The sequence below is a fragment of the Procambarus clarkii genome, chromosome 2 (assembly GCF_040958095.1).
Source record: "Procambarus clarkii isolate CNS0578487 chromosome 2, FALCON_Pclarkii_2.0, whole genome shotgun sequence".
Taxonomy (NCBI): Eukaryota; Metazoa; Arthropoda; class Malacostraca; order Decapoda; family Cambaridae; genus Procambarus; species Procambarus clarkii.
In genome coordinates, this window is record NC_091151.1 from 20,739,695 (window position 1) to 20,766,324 (window position 26,630).

Below are 26,630 nucleotides of genomic sequence, written 5' to 3' on the forward strand. Positions count from 1 at the left end.
GAAGGCACCAGATGAGTGTGGGGTCAGTCTGCATTTTCCATCAAGCCACTGTCAATGTGAGAGAACTCGTGTCCAGCTTATAAGCCTAAGGTCTGATGGTGTAGTGGGTTAAAGCATACTAGTTATGCCTGCTACTGGAAGGTAGTTGTGCTTTCTGGGTTCGAGTCCCACTGGTGGGTGTTGTCCAAAGATTATATATATATATATATATATATATATATATATATATATATATATATATATATATATATATATGTCGTACCTAGTAGCCAGAACTCACTTCTCAGCCTACTATGCGAGGCCCGATTTGCCTAACAAGCCAAGTTTTACTGAATTAATATATTTTCTCTAATTTTTTTCTTATGAAATGATAAAGCTACCCATTTCATTATGTATGAGGTCAATTTTTTTTTATTGGAGTTAAAATTAACGTAGATATTTGACCGAACCTAACCAACCCTACCTAACCTAACCTAACCTATCTTTATAGGTTAGGTTAGGTTAGGAAGCCGAAAACGTTAGGTTAGGTTAGGTTAGGATAGGTTAGGTTGTCGAAAAAACATTAATTCATGAAAACTAGGCTTATTAGGCAAATCAGGCCTTGCATAGTAGGCTGAGAAGTGAGTTCTGGCTACTAGGTACGACATATATATATATATATATATATATATATATATATATATATATATATATATATATATATATATATATATATATATATTATTAAATATGACCGAAAAAGTAAGATTAATAATTCTAACACGAATTTTCTCAATCTTTCGTACATTACGCTTCACTGTTGGAGGTAAATCAAAAATCACTTCTCCAAAATTCATTTTTATTTCTAGTCTGACGCGACACGGGCGCGTTTCGTAAAACTTATTACATTTTCAAAGACTTCACAAATACACAACTGATTAGAACTTACGTATCTCTGCTATTATATCTACATTTGAGTGAGGTGGGAGGGATGATGTGGCATATAGTGACGTGGCATTAACACAAGACAGAACATGAGGGGATATTAATAGGGTATTAAAAGTATCAACACAAGACAGAACAGAAACAATGGGTATTGAATAGAAGTGTTTGTAGAAAGCCTATTGGTCCATATTTCTTGATGCTTCTATATTGGAGCGGAGTCTTGAGGTGGGTAGAATATAGTTGTGCAATAATTGGCTGTTGATTGCTGGTGTTGACTTCTTGATGTGTAGTGCCTCGCAAACGTCAAGCCGCCTGCTATCGCTGTATCTATCGATGATTTCTGTGTTGTTTACTAGGATTTCTCTGGCGATGGTTTGGTTATGGGAAGAGATTATATGTTCCTTAATGGAGCCCTGTTGCTTATGCATCGTTAAACGCCTGGAAAGAGATGTTGTTGTCTTGCCTATATACTGGGTTTTTTGGAGCTTACAGTCCCCAAGTGGGCATTTGAAGGCATAGACGACGTTAGTCTCTTTTAAAGCGTTCTGTTTTGTGTCCGGAGAGTTTCTCATGAGTAGGCTGGCCGTTTTTCTGGTTTTATAGTAAATCGTCAGTTGTATCCTCTGATTTTTGTCTGTAGGGATAACGTTTCTATTAACAATATCTTTCAGGACCCTTTCCTCCGTTTTATGAGCTGTGGAAAAGAAGTTCCTGTAAAATAGTCTAATAGGGGGTATAGGTGTTGTGTTAGTTGTCTCTTCAGAGGTTGCATGGCTTTTCACTTTCCTTCTTATGATGTCTTCGATGAAACCATTGGAGAAGCCGTTATTGACTAGAACCTGCCTTACCCTACAGAGTTCTTCAATTGAAGAACTCTGTAGGGTAAGGCAGGTTCTAGTCAATAACGGCTTCTCCAATGGTTTCATCGAAGACATCATAAGAAGGAAAGTGAAAAGCCATGCAACCTCTGAAGAGACAACTAACACAACACCTATACCCCCTATTAGACTATTTTACAGGAACTTCTTTTCCACAGCTCATAAAACGGAGGAAAGGGTCCTGAAAGATATTGTTAATAGAAACGTTATCCCTACAGACAAAAATCAGAGGATACAACTGACGATTTACTATAAAACCAGAAAACGGCCAGCCTACTCATGAGAAACTCTCCAGACACAAAACAGAACGCTTTAAAAGAGACTAACGTCGTCTATGCCTTCAAATGCCCACTTGGGGACTGTAAGCTCCAAAAAACCCAGTATATAGGCAAGACAACAACATCTCTTTCCAGGCGTTTAATGATGCATAAGCAACAGGGCTCCATTAAGGAACATATAATCTCTTCCCATAACCAAACCATCGCCAGAGAAATCCTAGTAAACAACACAGAAATCATCGATAGATACAGCGATAGCAGGCGGCTTGACGTTTGCGAGGCACTACACATCAAGAAGTCAACACCAGCAATCAACAGCCAATTATTGCACAACTATATTCTACCCACCTCAAGACTCCGCTCCAATATAGAAGCATCAAGAAATATGGACCAATAGGCTTTCTACAAACACTTCTATTCAATACCCATTGTTTCTGTTCTGTCTTGTGTTGATACTTTTAATACCCTATTAATATCCCCTCATGTTCTGTCTTGTGTTAATGCCACGTCACTATATGCCACATCATCCCTCCCACCTCACTCAAATGTAGATATAATAGCAGAGATACGTAAGTTCTAATCAGTTGTGTATTTGTGAAGTCTTTGAAAATGTAATAAGTTTTACGAAACGCGCCCGTGTCGCGTCAGACTAGAAATAAAAATGAATTTTGGAGAAGTGATTTTTTATTTACCTCCAACAGTGAAGCGTAATGTACGAAAGATTGAGAAAATTCGTGTTAGAATTATTAATCTTACTTTTTCGGTCATATTTAATAATATATGTCTACAGGAAAGACTGCTACCAAAATATACTAATATATATATATATATATATATATATATATATATATATATATATATATATATATATATATATATATATATATATATATATATATATATATATATATATGTCGTACCTAGTAGCCAGAACGCACTTCTCAGCCTACTATGCAAGGCCCAATTTGCCTAATAAGCCAAGTTTTACTGAATTAATATATTTTCTCAAATTTTTTTCTTATGAAATGACAAAGCTACCCATTTCATTATGTATGAGGTCAATTTTTTTTATTGGAGTTAAAATTAACTTAGATATATGACCGAACCTAACCAACCCTACCTAACCTAACCTAACCTATCTTTATAGGTTAGGTTAGGTTAGGTAGCGGAAAAGTTAGGTTAGGTTAGGTTAGGTAGGTTAGGTAGTCGAAAAACAATTAATTCATGAAAACTTGGCTTATTGGGCAAATCGGGCCTTGCATAGTAGGCTGAGAAGTGCGTTCTGGCTATTAGGTACGACATATATATATATATATATATATATATATATATATATATATATATATATATATATATATATATATATATATATATATATATATATATATGTATATATATATATATATATATATATATATATATATATATATATATATATATATATATATATATATATATATATATGTGTGTGTGGATATCACGAAAATAAACACGTGATTAAGAATGTGACAATGTCAGACCACGGAGGAAAAATGAAACAGGAAAATTTCCTTAAATTTCCTGTTTCATTTTTCCTCCGTGGACTGACATTGTCATATATATATATATATATATATATATATATATATATATATATATATATATATATATATATATATATATATATATATATATATATATATATATGTCGTACCTAGTAGCCAGAACTCACTTCTCAGCCTACTATGCAAGGCCCGATTTGCCTAATAAGCCAAGTTTTACTGAATTAATATATTTTCTCTAATTTTTTTCTTATGAAATGATAAAGCTACCCATTTCATTATGTATGAGGATCAATTTTTTTTTATTGGAGTTAAAATTAACGTAGATATATGACCGAACCTAACCAACCCTACCTAACCTAACCTAACCTATCATTATAGGTTAGGTTAGGTTAGGTAGCCGAAAACGTTAGGTTAGGTTAGGTTAGGTAGGTTAGGTAGTTGAAAAAACATTAATTCATGAAAACTAGGCTTATTAGGCTAATTGGGCCTTGCATAGTAGGCTGAGAAGTGAGTTCTGGCTACTAGGCACGACATATATATATATATATATATATATATATATATATATATATATATATATATATATATATATATATATATATATGCAGAATAACCACATGTGAAAAATAGAAAATGCTTAACGCGTTTTCGGCTAATTTGCCTTCATCAGAGCAAAGTAGAATATAGATAAGATTGCTGATCAGACCTTTATATCCGCCTGGGCAGATCACCTGACCACCAAAAATAAGTGGAGGAAAGGAATTATAAGAAAGAAGGTAACTGCAGAAGGCCAATTGGCCCATACGAGGCAGCTCCTATTAATATCTCCAAGTGCCATACGTGTTGGAAATTTCCAACATAATACAACACTGTTGTATTATTATTAATTATTACTAAAATCTACTAATTACTGTAGTAACTAAAATTAACCAACCGTAGAGTTCACATGAACTAATAATTGTATCTGTACAATAATGCTAGAATTCTTACGTAACCAAACACCAGTATTGCGTCAGATTCTACCAAAATAAACACATTTATATCCAGTGTGTCAGAGAATTGAGTTTGATTTTCTAAAAACAACAGTGTTCTGTGTGATAATTATTTACCGATAACCTGACTCCCAAATAATGCCAAATCGAGCGTTTCTAGTTACAACTGTTATCTGATAATAAATTTAACGTCACACATGAATGCCATGGAGAGAATTAAAATCATCCTCCATTGCTCGTTTAACATCGTAAAACGAGCAAGTAATAATATTTAGCTCCCTAGAATTATAAACCCGTCATTATCGAAGCATTTTAGCCGCAACTGCGAGAAATTAATATTATTCGTAGTAAATAATTTGTGTAGCAAATGCGGGACGCAGAGCGGGGCAGGGAGACACGCCATTAATCGGAGAAGGTGTGGAGGCGTCGGTGTTAGAGGAAAGGCGCCAAAGTACGGTGTGAAGACTTGTTGCGGAATTGAGCAACTCGTTTGGTGTCAGTGTCATAGGATACATTGTGGTGAAGCGTCAACAAGAATTAATTTGACATTCAGCCCGGAACTTGTCAATTTGTTCCGTGTAATCCATCGTGACCAGCCAGAGAAGCACGTCGACATCTAGGCCAAGCTAGCCACCATGTGTTCGCCATTGCGACACTAGAGCCTGGGACACGAGTTTCGGCAAGCTTCAACTTATACAGTGCCCTATTAGCTAAGTACACATATTCCCTTTTGATGCATCATTAGAGATTGTTTACAGCAGGGTAGCTTGTCGTCATGCCGAGCGACATAAATAAAACACATGTTAGTATATTTATTACTCTCCATTCCCAATTTCTTGAATATAGATATTTAGTAGCCTAATATATTGCTACGTAATATATCCTAATTTACAGCTTGCGTGTGAGGAATTCCCCGAGCTGTTACTTTACCCGTGTTTTTCATCTCCCAGTGTTCCATGAAGAATTCCGGAGATTCCGAGGATGATTCATGATTGATGTCTTGGAAAACGTCTTCAAACTAAGACCTTTTTCCGTATTTTAATTATTCAAATTATCTGTATTGGATTATCACTATTGATCACTATGCACTGGATTTAACATGTGTTTATTATAATCATTAATTTCTGATGTTCATAATCTATATTCTTGTTGGTGACAAATACCCTATTGATTCTCTAATTAGTCATAGGATTAGGTTATTACACAATGAACTAATGTACGAACCGCATTAGTTCCTAGATATATATGAAGTTCTAGCAATAACCCCCCAATGTAGGTGTTTGAGGCTTTGATTCAAGTAAATTATTTATACAGCCCATTAATTATTCAAGTGATTATAATTTCTAGTATTTATCCATAGTTACTGGTTCCTCTAGGAATTTCAAATGATCACATTTTATTAGTTTCCCTCTTTACTATAAAAACGGGTGGTCCTTCGTAATTATTTTCATTACTTCAATAATTAAATAAAAAGAGTCAAGTCCCAAATGTCCCACATTATGGTCCTTCGAACCGGATAAACATAAATTACAATTATAAATACTAATTAGTAATAACTAATCCCTGTGTGATGTAGTCTAGACTAATCATTTTAATTAATTGTGTCTACCAACAGCGTAACACATAGGTTAGTCAAAGTCACACCAATTCATTGCTACTTTCACCTCATGTATAGGGTAACACTCGTGGGACACAGTCAATTACCCACAACACTTAGACCTATACCTCATACTGAAGTAAGAATCTTTAGGTCACCAGGAGCAACAGCTCATAACCTTTATAACAATTCCACACTAACACCTGCGTTAGAGTGGCCTCACCATCTAACCATTATATACTTAGGTGGTAATGTACATCCATCCTACTCGTCATCCAGCTGAGGTGATCAAGCACCTTAAAGCCATAATTTCTTCTTTCAAACTCCTCAGTAATTCGGTAGTATTCACGTTAGTGGAACCTCGCCAACCAAGTCAAGATAATCATTGGGGAGTAACACCAGAATACTACCAGAGAGCTGCTAAGTACATAAATTTCAGGCTGGAAAAACGAGTGAGATTGGATGCCACTTATATCCAATTTATAGCCAGACCATATAAGACAAAACCTGGCCAGAGATGGTGTACACCTGTCAGGTGAGTCTAGGTTGCATGTGGTTGACAAATTGATCAACACCATCAACTATCACAAACGGCTGTGGCTAGCAAGCCAAACTTAACTGTACATAATTGTTTTCACTTGTGTGTGCAAGTGCACACTTGTAAACTATAAAATCCAAAAAAAAAAAAAAAAAATACAGCACAATTATATTCACATTACTGCACCACAATAATCTTTACCAATCTTATTAGGTAGAATTTAGGCTGAGATTGTGCTGAATTTGACACAAGCCCAGACTAAATAAATTTATAGTTTCTTAGGTAGGAATTATCATGACTAGACTTAAGCTAGTCAGTAGTGTATGTATTATACCATTTGTACTGACCCTATCAAGGGTGGGATTAAACCTTGAGATAACTCTGATTGGAGTGTCTCCATATTATTTCATTTGTACTCATTAATTTGTGTGTGCCTATTTTGAGTATTGCTGAATGGTCACCATTACATCTAATGGTGATATAGAAGAGCTAACCGGATGAAAGATAATGGTGTAGTTCGAGCATTGCTGAAAATAGTTAGCTATCTCTTGTTAGGTAGGTACATTTAACCTCAAGTGAGGTAGAGTATAAATTAGCCACATTAAATTAGGCTACATTTAATGTTACTTGTCAACTAATGAACAAGTACCCAAGCTTCATTAGTAATACTTATTCTAATCCCATGAAGTTTGGACCTAAGACCAAGATGGCTACTCCTGAACAATTAAGGAGAACCTATATTGGCCTTAAAGGTCATTTAACCAGACTAATTAACAAGTCTGAGGGCTTATCTAAAGAAACTTCCATTGACTCTTATCAATTAGAGACATCAGTAAGAGTAGCTGATCTGAAATTTGATCAAGTTAGGTCAACAAGTCAGTCTTATATTGCTCTACTGAATACCATAGAAACTGATCCTGATGAATTAGGTCAAATTATAGACGATATTGCCCAGTATGAAGATGAGACTCAAGATAAACTTTACATGCTACCTAATCTAGCAAAACAATCTAAATCCAATACAAATAATACTATGTCTCAATTCAGTAACCAACTACCAGAGGTTCGTTTACCTACTTTAGACTTACCTACATTTACAGGACTGGATACAGAAAATTGGGACAATTTTTGGACTTCATTTGAAGTTCATATACATAAGAAATCGTCTCTTGACAAGATTTCTAAATTCTCATACCTGCTTAGTCTTCTCAAAGGAGAGGCTAAAAAGGTCATACATAACCTAACTCTCACTGAGAGTAATTATGAGGAAGCTATAAAACTGTTGAAGTTGAACTATTGCAACAAAGAGTTGAGTATAGCTAACCTTTATTATCAATTGCTAGATCTGAATGCACCAAATGGATGTCCACTTATGGATGTCAACCATCAAACTAACACTTAACATAGAAAAGACCTACTACATCCTATTCGGAAGCAAATCTACAAATGCAATTCAGCTTCAGATTGACAATGTAAACATTAGCAATAAAAATGATGGAAAGTTTCTTGGCATATTCCTAGACAAGAGACTCAACTTCAGTACCCACATACAACACATAACTATGAAAGTCTCTAAAACAGTTGGTATACTCTCCAAAATCAGATATTATGTTCCTAACTCTGCTCTCATCTCTCTATATGATGCACTAATCTATCCCTATCTCAACTATGGTATCTGTGCATGGGGTTCAACCACTGCAAACCACCTCAAGTCCATCATCACCCAGCAAAAATCTGCTATCAGAATAATATCAAATTCTGCTTTCAGACAACACACAGCCCCCTTGTTTAACTCCCTAAACATGCTAAACATAATCTCACTCCACAAATTCTCTTGTGTCAACTACATTTACAAAACCCTGTTCTTAAATGCAAATCCTTGTCTGAAACTCTTCTTGGACAGATGTAATAGGACCCATTATCACCACACCAGAAATAAATATCTCTTTGATATCCCCAGAGTTAAACTTAATCTGTGTCAACACTCTATGCAAATAAAGGGACCCAGTTTATGGAACTCACTCCCTACTGAATTGAAAAGCTGTCCAACTTTTACATCATTCAAAATCAATACTAAAAAGTACCAAATTTCATCTTCATAGTTTTTCACATTTTGCCTTAAAATTGCACTGTATCAATTGCTACCCAATCTCCCAACCTTTATGTACCCAATTTGAACATCTTTACCATTGTGATCATTGCTGTTTTCTTATATGTGCTGCCAATCTGTTGTATGGTGTTTATAAATCTTGTTTATCTGTATCTTTTGCTACCCAGTCTCCCAATCTTTATGTACCCAATCTGAACATCTTTACCATTGTGATATTGCTGTCTTATATGTGCTGTCAATCTTCTGTATAGTGTCTATTAACCTTGTTTAAATTACTAATCAAGCTGTCAATGTAATTAATCAGAGCTTTAATATAACAATGTGCTTTAATATACCTACTTATCTCTCTCTTCTCATTTTTCTCTTGTAATGTATCTTTATCATTTATCAATTCTGATTGAAATTACCTACTTAAAATTATCTGCTAGATTAAGGACCTGCCCGAAACGCTGTGCGTACTAGTGGCTTTACAAGAATGTAAATACTGTACTATCCAATGTATTCTCACAAACCCAATGTACCTTCTTGTATATATATAAATAAATAAATAAATAAATAAATAAATAAATAAATAAATAAATAGCAGACCAGAGTCACTTCAAAGCTTCAGACTAGAAGTAGAGTCTCTTGTAAAGGCCTTAGGTACTAAAGTTGATATACCAGCCTAAGAATGGTCAATCAAGTTACTTTTGCAGAGGAAATTACCTTGAAATGTCTTAACAGAGCTCTGCTCACACTATAAAACCGAGTTTCTCACTCTTGACCAAATATTCGAGGGACTGAGAATAACGGTTAACAGGTTGAAGACCCATGATAAGATTAAACCTGAGTCTAAACCAACTAATGCTGACACTCCAGTCAAACCCAAACAGACTTTGAATAAGTCTAATAAGTATAAATCTAAGACTGCTCCATCCACTGGAAAAAGGAGTGGTAATGTAGGTACTTATTCGGTGTCTCCTTCTGAGATAACCAATGACTTGTCTGCTAAAGAGACCAAGTCAACCAAAGAAAGAAGGTGTCTGTTTTGTAATCAAGGACATGCCACCTACCAATGCTCTGTTTATCCTAATTATAATACTAGGATTAAACGGTTAAAAGAAATACACAAGTGCACCAAGTGCATGGGCTCTCATGATCCAAAAAAATGTGTAGTACAACTACGTTCATGCAGTAGATGCAACCAAGGTGTATATCACTACGCCTTATGTAGAAAAACTTCTACCCAATCCATGACAACTGGGGAGAATTCCATGAATTCTACCACAGTACAATATTGCAAAGTGCATCAAGAAATAAATGTACTTGCTACTGAGTCAGGCAATAATACCACTCTGCCTACAGCTCAACTTAGACTAATAAACAGGAGATCTAGAGTTAACACTAGAGGTCTTTTTGATCAAGGATCACAGAAAACCTTCATTACACAACAGTTAGTAGAGCAGTTAAAATTAAAACCTGCCAAAAGTGTGAGATTAAATATTTCTGGTTTCTTGACTAGTAGTGGACCTCGTGAATACCAAGTAGTTAAGGTATTAGTGAGACTTGGATCTTCCACTAGTCCAATACAAGCGGTAGTAGTAGATAAACTTCCTACAGACCTGCAGGTCACAGGATTAGCTCGCACTGCGAAATATCTTAAACGAAACCGCATGAGGCTAGCAGATTACAAAATAAATTCTGACTGCCTCACTGATGTTGGAATACTTATAGGCGTGGATCATTATTATAAATTTATAACGGGATGCACCAGACAACATGGAATGAATTTGTTGTCATCTGCTGGAGGCAAATTGCTTACTGGACCAGTGCTCTTCCAACAAAATCCAGCGTCAACAAACCAATAATCTAACAACATAATAGTGGCGTGACTAGGCTTGGAACAGTCACCCCTACATTTCAGAGAAATATCTGAAGATATTGAGTCTGACCCACCTGTACATTGTCTGTGGGATTTAGACACTTTAGGTATTATCCCTGAGCAACCAAGCCCTGATGATATGTGGACTTACCAGCAATATCTGGATACAGTTGTCTATAAAGATAAACAATACTGGGTAAGACTCCCATGGAAGTTGAATCATCCACAACTTCCAGTTAATTATTTTATGGCAGCCTCACAATTGCAGTCTCAATTAACAAGACTACAGAAACAGCCAGACAAACTGAACATGTATCATCAACTAATCCAACAACAACTCAACAGTAAATTCATCGAGGTTGTTGATAACGATGACCGGAAAATAGGTCATTATTTACCGCATCACGCTGTGGTGAAAGATTCATTGACAACACCTATCCGTATTGTCTTCAACTGTAGCGCTAAAGTGAAGCCAAACAGTGTGTCTTTGAATGAATGTCTCCAAACAGGACCTAGCCTAACTCAAAGGCTACATGATGTGCTGTTACGATTCCGCACTGGTATTTTCGCTTATACTGCTGATATCAGTAAAGCTTTCCTCCGAGTAGGAGGAAGGATCGTAATTACACTAAGTTTCTCTGGATTAAGGACCCACTGGATCCCAACAGTGATATCATCACATATCGTTTTGCCTCAGTATTATTCGGAGCGACGTCCTCCCCGTTTCTATTGCAAGCAACATTAGACACACATTTGAGGAAGTCAAATAGTCCTTATAAGGCAGACATTAGTGACAACTTGTATGTCGACAATTTCCAGGGAACTACAAATGATCAAACCAATTTGGTAGAAATCTACCATGAGGCTAACCGTGAGTTATTAGGAGCCAATATGCCACTACAGTCATGGGCCTCAAATAATGAATCACTAAACCAGATAATCGAGAAAGAATTTCCAGGTTATCAGGTACCCAATCAATTAAAGGTTCTAGGTGTGGAATGGAACACAAGTACTGACGACATGAATGTCAAATCAGTACAAACCGATAATTCATCCCTTACCATGAGAACATTGCTCTCGTTTGTCAGTCAACCATTTGACCCTTTAGGCTTACTTAGTCCTATATTAATAAGGGGCAAACTCCAAATGCAGGGGTGCTGGCAGAAACATATGGGATGGGATGATCCGTTACCAAGTGAGTTACAAGCTAAATGGCAGATACTCTCAACGGATTTTAATCAGTTAGGTGTTTTGAAATTTCCTCGTAATGCTTCAGGACCAAACTTGCCCACAAATTTGCACGTTTTCTGCGATGCCTCTGGCAAAGCGTATGGCGCTGTAGCCTACTTAGTTAATCGTGCACAATCAATTTTGCTTACATCTAAAGCAAGAGTTGCTCCCATTAAGAAGAGATCTTTACCTCAAATGGAGTTGACTGCATTGCTAGTGGGAGTAAGATTGGCTCATTGCTTGACTAAGACACTCAATAATATCCACTTTGGTGAGATTGTCGTGTGGTCAGACAATGAGGCAGTCTTACAATGGGTAAGAAACAACAATAATAAAACTCCCTACGTCAGTAATCGTGTTAGGGAAATTCATGAATTATCTTCTGGGTATAAATTCAGACATGTTCCTACTAAGGACAATCCTGCAGATTATTTATCTCGAGGATTAACACTAAAACAACTCATCAAGTCTTCGCTGTGGTTCAAAGGACCTTCATGGCTTGTTGGTGGTCAGTGGCCCAAACAAAAGCCACACGTCATAGTGACAAATATCACCACTCCCAAGAAAGAACCAGAACCTCAACGAATCTTAGCCATTGATCCTCACAATTATTCTAACTTAAGTAAGTTATTAAGAGTGACCGCACATGTGTTTGACTTTCTTGCTAAGATAGGAATCCGACATAAGTTTCCCAATCCTATTCTCTACTGGATCAAACGTGCACAACAAGAGACATATGGAAGCGAATATGAAAATCTTCCAGATAAATTAACTAAGTCTCTAGGTATCTGGTATGATGCCAACACTCATAATATACTAAGGTGTGGAGGACGTTTGCTTCATGCAAAAATTGATCTGGACACTAAGAATCCAATTCTTCTACCACGTCACCACATCATCACCAAACTTCTAGTTTTACATCACCATCAATACGGTACTTTACATGGTGGAGTGTTAGATACTCTCACCGACCTTAGACAGAAATTTTTGCTTCCTCAAGGTCGTCAGACAGTCAAGTCAATTATTAAATTCTGTGTAATCTGCAAAAGATACGATGCTAGAGTATGTCCTTACCCAGGACCTCCACCACTTCCAGAAGAAAGAGTGGTTCATCTTCGTCCTTTTGAAACCACTGGTGTAGATTACACAGGAGCCTTGCTTCTCACTGGCAACCCAGATAAGATACCAGTGAAAGCTTACATTTGCCTCTTTACGTGTGCTACTACTAGAGGCGTACATTTAGAAGTGACTTCAGATATGAGCGCTGAAGCCTTAATCCAAGCGTTCTGCAGATTTGCAGCTCGCAGATCTTGTCCCAAACTCATGATATCGGACAATGGTTCCAATTTTGTGGCAGGAGAAGCCTGTCTGCGAGAAGTGTGGAGTCATCCAGAAGTACAATCAGTCCTGCAGAGACGACAATGTCACTGGAAATTTATAGCTCGAAGAGCCCCTTGGCAAGGTGGGTTCTACGAACGAATGATAGGCACTGTCAAGAAGTGTTTAAGAAAAACCTTACATAGACAAAAAATCAGTTACTCCGAACTCCAAACAATTGTTGTGGAAATCGAGGCGCGATTCAACAATCGCCCATTAACATACCTGTCCGATGATTTCTCACAAAGAGAACCTCTGAGAGCAAATCCCTTTCCATCCAATTTAAGTAACCATGATGATACTGTGGTGTGATGTCAAGTAACAAATCATTACAAGTCACTATGACCCAAGACATTCTTATCACAGTAGATTCTCAGTTATTTGAATTGTGTGATTTAAATTCTTAATTGTTGTATAGGCTATAAATAACATTATTTGTCTAGAGTATCTGAGAGTTTACAGACTTTGAGACTTAGTAACATAAACATAACATGTCATAACGACACCAGTCACAGAGTTTATTGTAAGCCTTCTTAGTTATTAGCTTTAGGTAATTCATAATAACATGTTCCATTTAACATGAATTCTGCAAGACTCAAGTTTCTTGTATGTCCTTGACAAATACGGGACATTCGTTATGTGTGTACTAACATACTAACATACTAATATACTAATATTGATACCAACTTCAGGATAGGTATGTCAGTACTCAACATTACACTGCGACCCGATAAATCTTCCCCCGGAGTTATGTTGGAAATTTCCAACATAATACAACACTGTTGTATTATTATTAATTATTACTAAAATCTACTAATTACTGTAGTAACTAATATTAACCAACTGTAGAGTTCACATGAACTAATAATTGTATCTGTACAATAATGCTAGAATTCTTACGTAACCAAACACCAGTATTGCCTCAGATTCTACCAAAATAAACACATTTATATCCAGTGTGTCAGAGAATTGAGTTTGATTCTCTAAAAACAACAGTGTTCTGTGTGATAATTATTTACCGATAACCTGACTCCCAAATAATGGCAAATCAAGCGTTTCTAGTTACAACTGTTATCTTGTAATAAATTTAACGTCACACGTGAATGCCATGGAGAGAATTAAAATCATACTCCATTGCTCGTTTAACATCGTAAAACGAGCAAGTAATAATATTTAGCTCCCTAGAATTATAAACCCGTCATTATCCAAGCATTTTAGCCGCAACTGCGAGAAATAATATTATTTGTAGTAAATAATTTGTGTAGCAAATGCGGGACGCGGAGCGGGGCAGGGAGAGACGCCATTAATCGGAGAGGGTGTGGAGGCGTCGGTGTTAGAGGAAAGGCGCCAAAGTGCGGTGTGAAGACTTGTTGCGGAATTGAGCAACTCGTTTGGTGTCAGTGTCATAGGATACATTGTGGTGAATCGTCAACAAGAATTAACTTGATATTCAGCCCGGAACTTGTCAATTTGTTCCGTGTAATCCATCGTGACCGGCCAGAGAAGCGCTGTCGACATCTAGGCCAAGCTAGCCACCATGTGTTCGCCATTGCGACGCTAGAGCCTGGGACACGAGTTTCGGCAAGCTTCAACTTATACAGTGCCCTATTAGCTAAGTACACATATTCCCTTTTGATGCATCATTAGAGATTGTTTACAGCAGGGTAGCTTGTCGTCATGCCGAGCGACATAAATAAAACACATGTTAGTATATTTATTACTCTCCATTCCCAATTTCTTGAATATAGATATTTAGTAGCCTAATATGTTGCTACGTAATATATCTTAATTTACAGCTTGCGTGTGAGGAATTCCCCGAGCTGTTACTTTACCCGTGTTATTCATCTCCCAGTGTTCCATGAAGAATTCCGGAGATTCCGAGGATGATTCATGATTGATGTCTTGGAAAACGTCTTCAAGCTAAGACCTTTTTCCATATTTTAATTATTCAAATTATCTGTATTGGATTATCACTATTGATCACTGTGCCACTGGATTTAACACGTGTTTATTATAATCATTAATTTCTGATGTTCATAATCTATATTCTTGTTGGTGACAAATACCCTATTGATTCTCTAATTGGTCATAGGATTAGGTTATTACACAATGAACTAATGTACGAACCGCATTAGTTCCTAGACATATATGAAGTTCTAGCAATAACCCCCCAATGTAGGTGTTTGAGGCTTTGTTTCAAGTAAATTATTTATACAGCCCATTAATTATTCAAGTGATTATAATTTCTAGTATTTATCCATAGTTACTAGGTTCCTCTAGGAATTTCAAATGATCACATTTTACTAGTTTCCCTCTTTACTATAAAAGCGGGTGGTCCTTCGTAATTATTTTCATTACTTCAATAATTATATAAATAGAGTCAAGTCCCAAATGTCCCACAATACATGTTAAATGATTGCTATATTGTTTTGACGTGCTATATTGAGGCTTAAATAGGGATCCAACTTGTACATACCGGGGCTCACATTAAGGCTGTTGTTACAATGTTTGATCAGAGCAGACTCGATCACGTTTCGTTCAACAAAATCCTTACTTTTAACAATACATTTTGCCCCTGTGAAGTCGATAGAATGATTACATAAACTGGAATGTAAATACAATGCACTGGATTGCTGGGCTGTACGAATAACATATGAATGCTGTTTTAAACGCGAGGAAAGAGATTTACCTGTCTGGCCGATGTAAACACATGCACACTCATTACAAGGGATGGAATACACACAATCTGCTGCAGGCGAGGGCGAGTTCTTAATTAACATGGACTTAAGTGTATTATCATTTTTGAACACTAGATTAATATTAAAGTTCTTCAGGGCTGGGGCAAGATTTACTAGACCCTCAGAATATGGTAATACCAACGAATTTTTCAGTTCTGGTTAAGACTTAGTAGTCTGTTTGTAGAAAGTCCTTTTTGCTTGATCAAACGCAAGATCCAAGATCGATTTTGGGTATTTTAACTTCTTCCCAATTTCAAATATATTTGCTATTTCTTCGTCGAAAAATTCCGGACTGCAAACTCTCAGTGCTCTGAGAAACATACCAGAAAAAACTGCCCGCTTGACCTGAACATGATGATTTGAATAGAAATGTACATACGAGCACACATTGGTAGGTTTCCTATACACACTGAATTTGAATCTCCTACCAATTCTATGAATCATGATGTCTATAAAAGGCAGAACACTATTCACTTCGTTCTCAATTGTAAATTTAATTGACGGAACCAGCGAATTAATTTGATTGAGAAAATCAGTTTCGTCATGGTTAACCGGCCACAAGGCATAAAATATCGTCAACGTACCTGTACCAAAGCAAATTTGAGGGTAAAATCCTGGGAAGGATATTTGTTTCGAAACATTCCATGTACAGATTGCTCAAAACAGGGGAGAGGGGATTACCCATCGCCATGCCAAATGTTTTTTTATAAAATGAATCATTAAAGCTGAAATAATTATCTTTAATGCACAATTTTGTAAGGTCAATAATGATGTTAGTAGGTAAAGTTAAATTATACCTTGGGAGTAGATCCCGTAAGAATGACAACAGATCATCAACAGGAACCCTATTGAACAGAGCCGTCACATCAAAACTCACAAGTTTAAAATCATAATTTAATTTCAAACTAGACAACTTGTTAACCAAGTCCAAGTTGTTTGTTATGTGTGAGTTGGAAATGGAACCTACTACTGGAGACAAGACTTGGACAAGCCATTTGGAAAGTCTATATGCCACAGAGTATATGCCATATACTCCCAAGGTATAATTTAACTTTGCCAACTAACACCATTATTGAACTTACAAAATTGTGCATTAAAGATAATTATTTCAGCTTTAATGATTCATTTTATAAACAAACATTTGGCATGGCGATGGGTAATCCCCTCTCCCCTGTTCTGAGCAATCTGTATATGCGTTTGTTATGGTTTTCGTTAGCTTTGTTTTTGTAAGTGCTATTATGTCTGGGTTTTCTTCTAGGTGCCCATTCTCCGAGTTCACTTGTTTTATTTGTAATCCCATCTATGTTAGTGTACATTGCCTTGAAGCTCACTTTCTTCTGTTCATTTTCTAGTCCCCTTCTTGGCGAGCATTCTGCCGGTGGGAAAAGCTGTTCCCTGGGTGAGAAGATCTGTGAAGTGGTTTGCAGGGTCTCAGAGGATTTTGGGGTGGGGGTGGGGGTGCAAGGGAAGGGGGGACAGGTAGGGTGTGGGTTAAGGAGATAGGGGGGACATGGAGGATACGGGGTGAAGGGGAGGAGGGATGGGGAGGGTATTGGATGAAGGGAGAGAGGGGAACAGGGGGGAGGAAGGCAGGAGGTGTGACATATTGGGAATGGGGGAAGGGTTATAGGGTCAGAATGGGGTGGGGGGAGGGAGGGTTGGGTGAGCATTTGGGTGGGGGCAGGTAGGGTGAGGGGAAGGGAGGATTTCTATGCAGAGGGGAGTGGTGGTGTTGATCTCCCTTCTGGTGTTGCTGGGATGCTGGTTGTGGGTTCCCCACTTATACCTGGGACTGTTGTGTTGGGGGATGCGATTTCCTGGTTTACTCCTCTCTCCCTGCACTTGTGTGTGTGTGTGTACTCACCTAGCTGGGCTTGTGGGGTTTAGCTTTAGCTCTTTGGTCCCGCCTCTCAACCGTCAATCAACAGGTGTACAGGTTCCTGAGCCTATTGGGCTCTATCATATCTACACTTGAAACTGTGTATGGAGTCAGCCTCCACCACATCACTCCCTAATGCATTCTATTTGTCAACCACTCTGTGTGTGTGTGTGTGTGTGTGTGTATGTGTGTGTGTGTGTGTGTGTGTGTGTGTGTGTGTGTGTGTGTGTGTGTGTGTGTGTGTGTGTGTGTGTGTGTGTGTGTTTATGTATTCACCTAATTGTGCTTGCGGGGGTTGAGCTCTGCTCTTTCGGCTCGCCTCTCAACTGTCAAATTAATCTAGAGGGGAAACGCCTGCTGCGTCCTCGGTTACTGTCCGGAAGCAGAAGAGCTTCAAGAGATCCATAACCTCTAAGAGAGAGAGAGACGTTAATGGAGATATGTATACAGGTAGAGGTGTAGCAGGTATGGTAATGGAGATATATACACAGGTAGAGATGTAGCAGGTATGGTAATGGAGATATATACCCAGGTAGAGGTGTAGCAGGTATGTTAATGGAGATATATATACAGGTAGAGGTGTAGCAGGTATGGTAATGGAGATATATACAAATGTAGAGGTGTAGCAGGTATGGTAATGGAGAAATATACCCAGATAGAGGTGTAGCAGGTATGTTAATGGAGATATATACACAGATAGAGGTGTAGCAGGTATGGTAATTGTGTAGCAGGTATGGTAAAACTTCTGTGTACCAATTTATTTCATGGTGAACAGATGCATTAGGTGATACGAAACGCGCCAAAACATTTCTGTCCCGCTTAAGATTTGGACTCAGAATTCTGGATATGTTTCTTTTAACGTTTGTCTGTTGCTACGTAAGAGAGCGGTGGTATATCTTCTTCCTCGCGGCTTGGGACTGTCTTTGATAATTACTTATACTTACCAGGGATACGTCGGGTTCAGTGAAGTCTACCATCCGACTGTGTTTATCTGCAGAGTTATCAAGTCTTTGAACAAGATTTATCCATTGTTATGGTGTTGTGGATGCTACTGGGGGACAGTGCCAGGAGTGTCATACTAGTTTGGTTAATTAGTAAAATGTTTTTAAAATTTAATTTTAAATCTCAAATTATTTTTTCATTCTATGAGCTTTTTATTATTTAAAAAAATTATTAACGTAAACTGTTTTACATTAAATATTATAGAAAAACCTTCAAATATTATTTCCATATCTACTTGCAGGCAAATCCAACTGCGGACTCCATACTACAAGCAGAAGATTCTCGAGCGAACCTCACCCATCATCTCGAGTGAAGCTTTCACCAACACTCCAGTCAGTCACCCACTCGTCTTGCTTGTAGAACACACCTAATAGTCACCCACTCGTCCTGCTTGTAGAACACACCCAACAGTCACCCACTCGTCCTGCTTGAAGCACACACCTAACAGTCACCCACTCGTCCTGCTTGTAGAACACCCCTAATAGTCACCCACTCGTCCTGCTTGTAGAACACACCTAACAGTCACCCACTCGTCCTGCTTGTAGAACACACCTAACAGTCACCCACTCGTCCTGCTTGTAGAACACACCTAACAGTCACCCACTCGTCCTGCTTGTAGAACACACCTAATAGTCACCCACTCGTCCTGCTTGTAGAACACACCCAACAGTCACCCACTCGTCCTGCTTATAGAACACACCTAACAGTCACCCACTCGTCTTGCTTGTAGAACACACCCAACAGTCACCCACTCGTCCTGCTTGTAGAACACACCCAACAGTCACCCACTCGTCCTGCTTGTAGAACACACCCAACAGTCACCCACTCGTCCTGCTTGTAGAACACACCTAACAGTCACCCACTCGTCCTGCTTGTAGAATACCCATAATAGTCACCCACTCCTCCTGCTTGAAGAACACACCTAACAGTCATCCAATAGAATGCAGACATCAGCATCCATCACTAGTGTAGATAACCACACAATCACTAGTGTAGACAACCACACAATCACTAGTGTAGATAACCACACAATCACTAGTGTAGACAACCACACAATCACTAGTGCAGACAACCACACCATCACTAGTGCAGACAACAATCTCTAGTGCAGAAAACAATCACTTGTGCAGCTAACAATCACGATTGCAGACAACATTCGCTAGTGCAGACATCAATCACTAGTTTAGACAATAAACACTAGTTCAGACAACAATCACTAGGTCAGACAACTACAACTATCTCACACATTGATAGGCAGAACTTCAGAAATTTTATCATAAAACAATATTGTTACTTGTTATTATATAAATATATAATATATTCTACGATGAGTGAGTGCATGAAGAACTGATCAATGTACCGTTGTGGGGGGCAGGTAGCGAGGATCGGCCAACATAACGACTGCTTCCTCGCCTCAGACACGGATTTCGGCACGTACGTTAACAAGGCGATGGCGTACCCATACCTGAAGAATGAAACACTGTACCTCTCCATGGGTGGTGAGACTTGCGCGAACAACCCCCCCAGGTTAGTTGATGACCAGTAACTACAGCTGCACTTAACGTGTCCCCAGGTCAGTCATGGTGATGACCAGTAACTACTGCTGCACTAAACATGTCCCCAGGTCAGTCATGGTGATGACCAGTAACTACAGCTGCACTAAACATGTCCCCAGGTCAGTCATGGTGATGACCAGTAACTACTGCTGCACTTAACGTGTCCCCAGGTCAGTCCTGGTGATGACCAGTAACTACTGCTGCACTAAACATGTCCCCAGGTCAGTCATGGTGATGACCAGTAACTACTGCTGCACCAAACATGTCCCCAGGTCAGTCCTGGTGATGACCAGTAACTACCGCTGCACTAAACATGTCCCCAGGTCAGTCATGGTGATGTCCAGTAACTACTGCTGCACTTAACGTGTCCCCAGGTCAGTCATGGTGATGACCAGTAACTACTGCTGCACTAAGCATGTCCCCAGGTCAGTCATGGTGATGACCAGTAACTACCGCTGCCCTAAACATGTCCCCAGGTCAGTCCTGGTGATGACCAGTAACTACTGCTGCACCAAACATGTCCCCAGGTCAGTCCTGGTGATGACCAGTAACTACCGCTGCACTAAACATGTCCCCAGGTCAGTCATGGTGATGACCAGTAACTACTGCTGCACCAAACATGTCCCCAGGTCAGTCATGGTGATGACCAGTAACTACTGCTGCACCAAACATGTCCCCAGGTCAGTCCTGGTGATGACCAGTAACTACCGCTGCACTAAACATGTCCCCAGGTCAGTCCTGGTGATGACCTACCTGCTCATCACATAACACACTGACCTACCTGTTCATCACATAACACACACTGACCTACCTGTTCATCACATAACACACACTGACCTACCTGCTCATCACATAACACACTAACTCTACCTGCTCATCACATAACACACACTGACCTACCTGGTCATCACATAACACACACTGACCTACCTGCTCATCACATAACACACTAACTCTACCTGCTCATCACATGACACACACTGACCTACCTGCTCATCACATAACACACACTGACCTACCTGCTCATCACATAACACACACTAACCTACCTGCTCATCACACAACACACTGACCTACCTGCTCATCACATAACACACTGACCTACCTGGTCATCACATAACACACTGACCTACCTGCTCATCACATAACACACACTGACCTACTTGCTCATCACATAACACACACTGACCTACCTGCTCATCACATAACACACACTGACCTACCTGCTCATCACATAACACACTGACCTACCTGGTCATCACATAACACACTGACCTACCTGCTCATCACATAACACACACTGCCCTACCTGCTCATCACATAACACACTAACCCTACCTGCTCATCACATAACACACACTGACCTACCTGCTCATCACATAACACACTAACCCTACCTGCTCATCACATAATACACACTGACCTACCTGCTCATCATATAACACACTGACCTACCTGCTCATCACATAACACACACTGACCTACCTGCTCATCACATAACACACTGACCTACCTGCTCATCATATAACACACACTGACCTACCTGCTTATCACATAACATACACTGACCTACCTGCTCATCACATAACACATACTGACCTACCTGGTCATCACATAACACACTGCCCTATCTGCTCATCACATAACACACTAACCCTACCTGCTCATCACATAATACACACTGACCTACCTGCTCATCACATAACACACTGACCTACCTGCTCATCACATAACACACACTGACCTACCTGCTCATCACATAACACACTGACCTACCTGGTCATCACATAACACACAAACCCTACCTGCTCATCACATAACACACACTGACCTACCTGCTCATCACATAACACACTGACCTACCTGGTCATCACATAACACACTGCCCTATCTGTTCATCACATAACACACTAACCCTACCTGCTCATCACATAACACACACTAACCCTACCTGCTCATCACATAACACACTGACCTACCTGCTCATCACATAACACACACTGACCTACCTGCTCATCACATAACACACTAACCCTACCTGCTCATCACATAATACACACTGACCTACCTGCTCATCACATAACACACTGACCTACCTGCTCATCACATAACACACACTGACCTACCTGCTTATCACATAACACACACTGACCTACCTGCTCATCACATAACACATACTGACCTACCTGGTCATCACATAACACACTGCCCTATCTGCTCATCACATAACACACTAACCCTACCTGCTCATCACATAATACACACTGACCTACCTGCTCATCACATAACACACTGACCTACCTGTTCATCACATAACACACACTGGGCTACCTGCTCATCACATAACACACACTGACCTACCTGGTCATCACATAACACACAAACCCTACCTGCTCATCACATAACACACTGACCTACCTGGTCATCACATAACACACTACTCTGCCTGCTCATCACATAACACACACTAACCCTACCTGCTCATCACATCACACTGACCTACCTGCTCATCACATAACACAAACTAACCTACCTGGTCATCACATAACACACTAACTCTACCTGGTCATCACATAATACACACTGACCTACCTGCTCATCACATAACACACTGACCTACCTGCTCATCACATAACACACACTGACCTACCTGCTCATCACATAACACACTGACCTACCTGCTCATCACATCACATAACACACACTGACCTACCTGCTCATCACATAACACACTGACATACCTGCTCATCACATAACACACACTGACCTACCTGCTCACCACATCACACACACTGACCTACCTGCTCATCACATAACACACTGGCCTACCTGCTCATCACATAACACACACTGACCTACCTGCTCATCACATAACACACACTGACCTATCTGCTCATCACATAACACACTAACCCTACCTGCTCATCACATCACAATCTGACCTACCTGCTCATCACATAACACACACTGACCTACCTGCTCATCACATAATACACACTGACTTACCTGCTCATCACATAACACACACTGACCTACCTGCTCATCACATAACACACACTGACCTACCTGCTCATCACATAACACACACTGACCTACCTGCTCATCACATCACAAACTGACCTACCTGCTCATCACATAACACACACTGACCTACCTGCTCATCACATAACACACACTGACCTACCTGCTCATCACATAACACACTAACCCTACCTGCTCATCACATAACACACACTGACCTACCTGCTCATCACATAACACACTAACCCTACCTGCTCATCACATAACACACACTGACCTACCTGCTCATCACATAACACACTAACCCTACCTGCTCATCACATAATTGTTACGGCCCTCTCGGGTCGCAACCGGGTTCTTTCTCTGATGTTATTAGAGGTAGGGTATCCGGCCCCAAGCTAATAGTGGCTTTCAAGGGATGTGATCCAAACGCAAGTAAATTAAAGGGGAAGGGAAATAAAGGCAAAAACTTAATAATAATTATTACCGTCACCATAAATAATATATAAAAGGTTACACAGGGGGGGGGGTTAAACACTATTATGTACAACGTAGTCTTCTCCTGAAGACGCGGAGTGTTCCACGGTGCTCGACGATGCTAAGGTCTTAGTCCTCTGGTGGCCTCACGACGAATCCTTCGATTCTCTTGAATCTACTCTGGCCACAGGCCAGCCATATCACAGTTCCACTGGGGGCACCGTCGTGGAGGCCTTCAACCACAAATCCAGCCTGTATCTGGCAGGTTCCAATCAGCAACGCTGGTTAGGCCACTCCACGATCGATACTAAGGTCACGAGCCCTAGTCACGAGCCTCTTGTGATCCCACAGGTCACTCTCCTCACTACAACACCCCAGTGGTTAAGCGTCTCCACCAGTCAGTCCCGGGTACGACAATCCCTCAACTGCCTCGTCACAGGCAGGCTAACACCACAGTGTTCATCCGGGGGGTGACTCACAGCGGCTGCAGCAAAGACTTGGAGACAAGACGGCTGCCTTGGGTAGACTGATCCAACTTCCATTACAGCAGTCCCAGGTCGACTCTGTAATCAGACACGTCATCAGTAACAGGGACACTCTAGGGCACCTCACTTACAGGCTTAGACACAAACGCCCGACGTATCCACTCCATAGATGGCGTTGCTGTCTAAGCTCTACCTCACCAGAGGTCAGCACCGGCTGTGTTATGAGCTGATCAGGACGGGAAACTAGCCCTTATGGCCAGTATATCTCGTCCTCACTAGGTGGCATTGTCCATTTGGAGGGGGTTTCGGGAGCTGACCCACAGATGGCGCGGTCGTCACTGCTCCGTGCTCGGACGCTGGGCTCGGGTCCGTAACACCTCCCCACCAAAAAGAATTTGGTTTGGGGTTCTATAAAGAAACACACAAACCAAATTAGTACGGGGATACAATTCCAAATGGACTCACGTACTCTGTAAACTGGAGTGGCGAGGATGTCTTGTCCAGAGAACTGTCCTAACGGGAAACTCTGGCACAAAGGAAACTTGAAGATGGAAGACAATGACCTGCCTGATGTAATCTTTCACACTTCCACTGCGATGTCAAGCAGGGGCTTAATCTCACGTGTCCCGAGTAAGGATTGGTGTAGACACGATCTGGGACGACTCGACACTTCCCTGTGTCGTGGCACCGATGATGGCTGGTCACAGACGGCATTTCTGGTACCGGTCCGGTAGTCCTTCAGGGAGACGGGAACCTGGAATACAGGGGTCTGATAATTTAGAGTGACAGCGACAGTTAAATCAGTACTCACAGCATACTCCTCTACTAGGTCCACACCTAGTCCCAACAGGGCTGTTCGTACATCGAAGATGGCATTCGCTCTGCCACCGTCAGGTCGACCAACGTTCCGTATAACGCTGCATTTAGGCTCAGCAATCACGCGGGGGGTGTCAACCTGTCGGAAACAGTCACTCATAATATCACGTCTCGTACCTCCTGTATCTACCATCACCTTCCAGGTCCCTTCTTCGACTGCACTACTCACAGTGCACGTCTCCAATCCCTGGGATCTCTTCGCGATGTTCATGGGAGCCATCATCTGTCGGGTCGTCCACTGGTCCTCACTGAGAACACACACGAGAACAAAACAAAATACCGCTAAGAAACATGGGGCCAACTGAGGGATAAGCTTCCTGAGCCTGTCATGTCTGTAGCTGGCTATATCCATTAGCCTGGTTTGGACCAAAGAGGGCACTATAACCTTCGCACATACCTCACATACCTCCGACGTCTGGGGAATCTCTGGCCGGTTCAATGAACATTGTACTTTGCCATACCGCAGGTACTCATCCGCCTTCACTCCAGACTCTTTGGTACCCGTGGGTGTTTGTACACAAGGCCTCTCTTCTCGCTCAGTCGCTTCTGCCACCGTAACCGCATGTTCTTCGTCAGTAGAAGGATCAGGAGACTCTACTAGGATATTGTCAATCTGTAGGTGAGAGGAAGGATTAAACATATTTAATTCCGGATCTGTCCGTACCTGGACATTACCACTGCCTGCTGTTACCTCAGACCTTGCTGTTCCGGCTGGCTCGTCCACATTCTTGGGATGATTGGTACTCCAATCTGTCACCAAGTCGTTGGCTAGTATCACGTCAATCCCAGCTATAGGGAGGGTATCGACTACTGCCAACGCACATGTGCCGCTGAAGTAAGGCGAGTCGAGATGTACCAGCACTAAGGGGGCGACGTACTGCGTCCTAGGAAACCCAACCAGGATAACCTTTTGTCTCCCATCCACACTCACTCCCTCGAGTAACGAGTTTCTCACGATCAGGGACTGGGCTGCTCCACTATCTCTGAGCACTACAACTGACCTACCAGTATGATCACTCGTTACATACCCGCTTGAAGTGTGAGGGGCGAACAAACTTGGTCCTTCCTGCGTAGTCGTAGACTGGCTTCCTGCTGGTGGTGTCACACAGCTCATCAACATCACCTCCCTACGTGGGCCGCTACCTCTTCTGCCTCGGCACATAGCAGCTACATGCCCTTTCTGCCCACAAGTCCAACACACCATATTCCTCCTCGGACTCCGGTGTTTCGGACTGTTAGGACTAGTCCTTCGAGGGCTACTTGGGGG

General features: G+C 40.4%; 1 protein-coding gene and 1 long non-coding RNA gene across 2 annotated transcripts in view; one reads left to right on the plus strand and one right to left on the minus strand.

The window, feature by feature from the left end:
* The window catches only part of LOC138366954 (uncharacterized), a 367,457-nt gene that overhangs the window by 148,882 nt on the left and 191,945 nt on the right, over positions 1 to 26,630 (minus strand). The window lies entirely within an intron of this gene.
* LOC138366876 (uncharacterized) overlaps positions 1 to 26,630 on the plus strand; it is a 64,197-nt gene that overhangs the window by 5,026 nt on the left and 32,541 nt on the right. Inside the window, exons 4-5 of the mRNA XM_069328170.1 lie at positions 19,190 to 19,280; positions 20,324 to 20,475. Of these exons, the coding sequence (XP_069184271.1) occupies positions 19,190 to 19,280; positions 20,324 to 20,475 (243 nt within the window). The remainder of the gene's footprint in view (positions 1 to 19,189; positions 19,281 to 20,323; positions 20,476 to 26,630) is intronic.